The sequence below is a fragment of the Notothenia coriiceps genome, unplaced genomic scaffold (assembly GCF_000735185.1).
Source record: "Notothenia coriiceps isolate Sejong01 unplaced genomic scaffold, NC01 NC01_scaffold00024667, whole genome shotgun sequence".
In the NCBI taxonomy this organism is placed as follows: Eukaryota; Metazoa; Chordata; class Actinopteri; order Perciformes; family Nototheniidae; genus Notothenia; species Notothenia coriiceps.
Window position 1 is genome coordinate 3,325,577 of NW_011357368.1, and position 6,000 is coordinate 3,331,576.

The following is a 6,000-nucleotide window of genomic DNA, read 5'->3' on the forward strand; positions in this document are numbered from 1 at the left end:
TTCTTCACACGCACTTCCCTGAGGTGTGAATATGTAAGGTTGCTGTGATCAATGGTTAAGGATGGTGGTTTTGCTGGTTTGCGTTTGGGCAGAAACGCCTCAGACGTCCCTGTAGTGGCAGTGACCTTGGCTGTGACAAGGCTCTTTGATCTCCCACTGCATTAGCGTTGGCAGGAAAGCAGGCTTCCTCAAAGCTCTTTAACTCGGCAAAGAAAGATTAGGCCCCCTCTTCGGGGAGCCAGAGCAAAGTGCTGTTCTGTTTCTTTACCCTGACTCGCTTTAGTCTTTCTCTTAATGAAACATAATCACATTCCCTTGCACATTCACTGACCAAAGATTCACCTCCTATATGAATGTTCTGGATTATGGAGTCTCACTTTATCCTGTCCTTTTCATTTGAGTGCAGGTCGTCCTCCACCCGACTCCTAACAGCCCTAAGCAGTCAGAGCTCCACAAGATGACTGTGACCAAGGCGTGCCCCGACCAAGATCTGAGGATCAAACTGGCCATACGTATGGACAAACCTCAGAACATGAAACACTGCGGGTAAGAGATGCGCTGCCAAGAAAGCTTTGTAGTGACGTTCCTGTGTGCCTTTTATTTTCCATGTTTTTCTTAAGAACTCCAGCCCCTCTCAGCTCCTTGGCCTCATTTCTAGTCACGTACCATGGAAAAATACTGTGAAGTGCACTACTCCCCCTGGTGGATGCCAGTGTGTAGTTTGGATTTTCTTTTACATGAGAGGTGGCTGAAAGAAACTTAAAATATTCAAGACAACATTAATCATATTTAATTTATGAAGCTTTTTCATATAAATAATTTGGTTTAACTTTTTCTCCTTTCTTTAGCAAAGTTTCTGTGCCCTAGTTATGCCGACAAATTACCTTAATTTTTGTTGTGACATGCAGACTGCGTTTTGTCTCCTTGTTTGTGCACAATGTTTTGACAGGTATCTTTGGGCTTTTGGAAAGAATGTTTGGAAGCGCTGGAAGAAGCGTTTCTTTGTCCTTGTGCAGGTGGGCACAAAATAAGAGTGTTTAGTGTTAGTGTTGAGGTTGTTTCTGTTCTTCCTTGTTGCATACTTAGTAATGATTTTGAATGGAAATGGAAATTAATACATTTATGTACTGCCTGACCTGGTACTGTCTATATATACTTATACTCAGTTACGTACCTATTACCGTACTATATATATAAGCATTATATATATATATATACGCTAGTATGTACCTACTTATCTACTATACTATATATAGTATATCGATATACGCTATACCACCTATGCAGGATAGTGCAAAAAGGCATGCTAACTGAAATGTGTCGATTTGAAAATGTTCTTGACCATTTTCTAGTACAATCTTCATGTTAACATCAATACTTTACTGGCGTACATACAAAGGCTTTTCCATGGCTGGTTGAAGATTGATCACTAATCCTCTGTGGGTTGTAGGTGAGTCAGTACACGTTTGGCCATGTGGGAAGCTACAGAGAGAAAAAGTGTCCAGAAACCCGCAACAGAGTTGGCTGCCGCAGCTGGACTGGTGTATGAACTGTGGACTACAGTGACCCCCGAGCCAGGTAAGACGGGACATCCTAGACTTGCTGTTACTATACCACGTCCATGTCACACACGTAAGCTGTGAAGCGCTGAACTATCTTGCTCTTTATTATCCTGTTGTCTCAGGCTTGGATGGTGGCAAGGGCTTTCTCATGCAGTGAGGAAGGCGCACACTGTGATCTTCGGCGCAGCGACGATGACAGAGGACCGCATCCTGTGGGTCCAGGCGCATGTGCCGGAGCGTCGGAGCCAAGGCGAGCCGTCCCAAGCAAGCCTGTCCGCACCCACTCAGGTCGCAGAACTTAACTCGGTCAAGGGTTGCCTCGCCCAAATGGATGCTCCCATTTGCTAAGTTCTGTGAGTAGCCCGGTACAGCAAACGGCACTTTGGCAGAGGCAGATTTCATCACAAATGCAGCTATAAGCTGCTAACCCATAATTCTCACGCATGCTCTCCACAACTGCAGTCATAAAACGTGCTTGGGTAGAACTAAGCACACAAGCAACGCACACACATGCTTAGTCTCTCAAAGGCAGATCCGCTCCAGCATCTTATGGAGCTTCCACTCATGTCACCCACTCTCACGCTGTTTAAAGGTCAAAGGAACGGACGAGGCTTGGAAAATAGCTCCCGTGCAGCAGCAGGTATTATGGCGTGCAAACTTTGTATAACTAAATAGGTCACCACACATGCGATTTGAACATTCAATGCCTTGCCCTTGGGTTGAATTCAAAGAACTTGACAAAAAAAGTTGCCAGGGAAAAAGTTGGCTTTTGCTTTCTTTGTTCCTTAAAACCATAGGCCTGTTTTTTTTTTTTTTTTAAAATCGCAGTCCGTAGCTTGTAGAGGGCAGCGGTGGAAGACAGTCTTTTGGAATTTTTCTTGAGGGAACAGTTTTTTTCCCCTTAAAGATGGTTTCCGCCCTTGTTCACCTTGGAATGGACGTTTCCAAGCCAAAGAACAACCCAATGTCTGAAAGTTTTTTAAAACCAAATCTGTCCACTGTACTTTTTTGCAAGCCAGAAGTTTTTTTTTTTTTTTTTTCAAGGTTTAAAAAGCAAAAAGTGGAAAGGTTAAAGACTTTGTCCCCCTGCAGTAGTGGTTTTTGCCATCTGTAAAACCAAACTTTTTTTTTGTTTTATTGGCGCAAACCGTCTCTTTTTGTGGGTCCCCCCTCATTTTAAAGAAAGGTTTAAATGTTTTTTTTACTTAGTAAAAGTTAAAAATCACCAAAATAGAAACTGCCAAGCACCATTTTTTTTTTTTTTTTTTTTCACAAACAAATCCTTTAAATTACAATAACTACCGAAGTTTTTTTGGGTTAAATTACCTGATTGGTAGAATTTTTCCCTTAATTTTTTTTTTTTCAAGAAATTCGAAAATATTTGTTTTTGCCCCTTTAAAAACACTAACATAGAACCTTTTCTTGGCCTAACTTGCTTTTTTTTTAAAAGGGTCACAAATAACTATTTTTTTTTTTTACAAAAACAAAAATAAAGATTTTTCCTTGCCTTAAATTTTCAAGAAAACAAGCAAAATGGACTTTGTGGGTGGCATCCTAATTTTGAACTCCCCCCAAAATAGTTTTTTTTTTTTTTTAAGAATGAATTTTTTTTATTTCAACCAGCTTCCTTAAAAGAGCAAGATTTTTTGTTAAATTTTTTTTTTTTTTCTTCTATATACATTTGGAAAACCGAGAAAAAAAGAAAATGGCATTTTTACTTTCATTTTTTTAAATACCTAAAAATTAATGGAATCCCAGGGTTAATTAATTTGATTTTTTAAGTTTTTTTTTAAAATAATACTTTTTTTCCAAAAGCCCAACATTTTTTTTATTTTTTTTTTAACTTCTTTTTTTTTTTTTGTTTAAATAGCTTTAATTGGGAGTTTAAAAACTAATAAGACAATAAAAATTGGAAATCCAGGTAACTCAGAAATCTTTTAATCCACATGAATTTTTTTCTAATGGTTTTGTTTTTCTTCCAATTTTTGGTTTTTTTTTCTTTTTTTGTCCCAGTAAAATGTGGATCGTTCTTGGTGGTTTTTTTTTGTTTGAAACTCCTTCTTTTGATGCCCAAGCTTTGTTTGGCCATTCAAAAAGCCTCCCTTCAACAAAGTTGGCACAAGACTTTTTCTACCCCACTTTCCCCTTGAAAACATTGTTGGCAAAAAAACCACAAAGCGTAACATGTTTTTCACCCCCTTTTTTAGTTGGTTTTTTTTTTTTGAAAAAAATTGGCAACTGAAAAAAAAAACCATAAACAAAAATTAACAACAAGGCCCTCCTGACTCTGCTTTGCAGTGGACTGGATCAAGAGACCCGAAAGAAGGTCCTTATCGAAAAAAGGTTTTCTTTTTTGAGCGGCCCGTACACACATTTTTTCTCTTTTTCTTCCCCAAATTTGAACATTGCTAGTGGGCTTTTTTTTTTTTTTTTTTTAGTTTGAAAACATCAACAAAAAAATTTTTGTTTTGTGTAAAAAGAATTAATACTTGTTTACCGAAAAGAAACAAAAACATTGTTTTTATATTCAATGATATGAAAGGAAGTCCCATAAGAAAAAAACCAGAAAAGCTTTAAAAGGGGGTTAACTCGCCAACCCAAAATTACATTTTTTTTTGCAAAGTTAAATATAATATTAGAGTTACGAGTGGTGAAGAGACGATACTTTAAATATTTTTAAAGAGAGGGTGATTATCCCCTGTTCCTTTTTTTTCCAGGCCCCTTAAAGAAATGGCACAAAGCAAAAAAAAAAAAACGTAACTTTTTAAATTTTCCTTAAAAAAGCACCGGCCAAAAAAAATTTAAATTAAAAAATGCCACACCTTTGTTAGTTAGTCGTAAGCGAAAAACAAACTATTCTTAATTTTTTTTAAAACAGTGGTCCGTATTCAAAAACAAGTTGAAGACCCTGAATTTTGAAACCATCACAATTGAAAAACATCCAATCAGGTTTTTTTTAAAAATTTTTTTTTTTTCTAAAAAAACGCCAAAACGGAAAAGTCCCGCATTTATTGATTAAATGATTTCAGTTTTTGTTGTGACCATCCTACTTTTTGACAGTAATAACTTTTTGGCTATTTTTCAAATCGAGGTTTTCAAAAAAGATAATGCAAACCTTTAGTAAACAATTGAAAAACAAAGCTTTCAAAACTTGTGCTAAAGCAAAAACAGAATTGAAAATTTTTTAAGCATTTAAGGTTGTTTTGTTTTTTTTCTCTTCCTGTTGGATAAAATAATTTGCTTTTCTTCAAATAGCTTTTTTTTTTTTTTTAATGGCCGTTAAACACATTTTAGATTCAAGTTTTTTTTTAAACTTAACAAACACAAATTTTGGCCCCCTTAATTTTTTCAAAAACGGTTCAAACGCTTTGAAGCTGAATTAAAAAGACATAAAAAAGAAAACATCCAATTCTAAACGAGTTTTACCCTTTCTTTATCTGCAAAAATACATTGAATGCTGTTTTCTCAACAAGGTTTTCTACTAACCAATGGACCCAGTAGAAAGATGGGAATTCTTTTCCCAAAACCCAAAGTGGAAGTGCCCCTTTCCAAGCCCAAAATGTTTTTTTCAAATTGTTTTTTTTCTTGGCTTGAAAATAAAGTTGGGCAAAATGTTTTTTTTTTGAAATTCTTCTTGGCAAAACAGGTCTAAAAAATTAATGGTCACTCCCCCCATCATTTTATTTTCCAAACCTTTTTTTCAGGAACCTTTTTCCCATAGTCCCCCCTTCCTTTTCCCTTTTTAAAAAAGACAACAGGCAAAAGCCTTTTTTTTTTTTTTTTTACAACAACCAACACACCTTGAAAACTTTTGGACTTTTTTTTGCCTTTTTTTTTTCATTCCTTGGTGGTGTTTATGCTGGTTTTTTTTTGCCATTTGTCTCCTTTTTTTTAAAAAGTAAAGCCTTTTAAATGTTTTTTTTTTGATTTCTCCAAGTTTTTTTGTTTTTTTTAAGAGTGGCAGTACTGTAAATTGTTTGTTAAGCTCTTTTAAAGTTACTCGTCCATTAAACCAAGAAAAAAAAAAAACTTTGCAGTAAAGAGGTGAAAATTGGAGGAAATCGTAAACAGTTTCCCCCTTTTTCTTCTTTTTCCCTTCGCTCTTATTTTTTTCCTTGAAACAATCTTTTTTTTTTTTTCTCTAAAACCTAGTCTTTGCCTTTTCTTTTTTTTTTTTCCCTTTGGAACTCTTGTTCTTTTTCTCTTTTTGCCTCCCTCCTCTTTCTTTTTCTCCTAATGTTTTGGCCTTCAAAAAACATCTTGTTTGTTCAAAAAGTTTCACATAATCGCCTCAAACATGTAAAACCTGCACACAACCACCGCCCAACAAAGACTCTTTCATTGTTTTTGGGTAATAGGTTTTTTTTTTTGGTTTTTGGTTTGTTTTTTTTTTTTTTAAAGTTTTTTGTTTTGTTTTTGTTTTTTTTTCTTTTCCTTT

The 6,000-nt window shown here is 35.6% G+C and overlaps 1 protein-coding gene across 1 annotated transcript in view; it reads left to right on the plus strand.

Moving 5' to 3' along the window:
- cadpsb (Ca2+-dependent activator protein for secretion b) overlaps positions 1-6,000 on the plus strand; it is a 54,273-nt gene that overhangs the window by 29,687 nt on the left and 18,586 nt on the right. The window contains exons 8-9 of the mRNA XM_010782749.1: positions 407-546; positions 950-1,016. Coding sequence (XP_010781051.1) covers positions 407-546; positions 950-1,016 — 207 coding nt within the window. The remainder of the gene's footprint in view (positions 1-406; positions 547-949; positions 1,017-6,000) is intronic.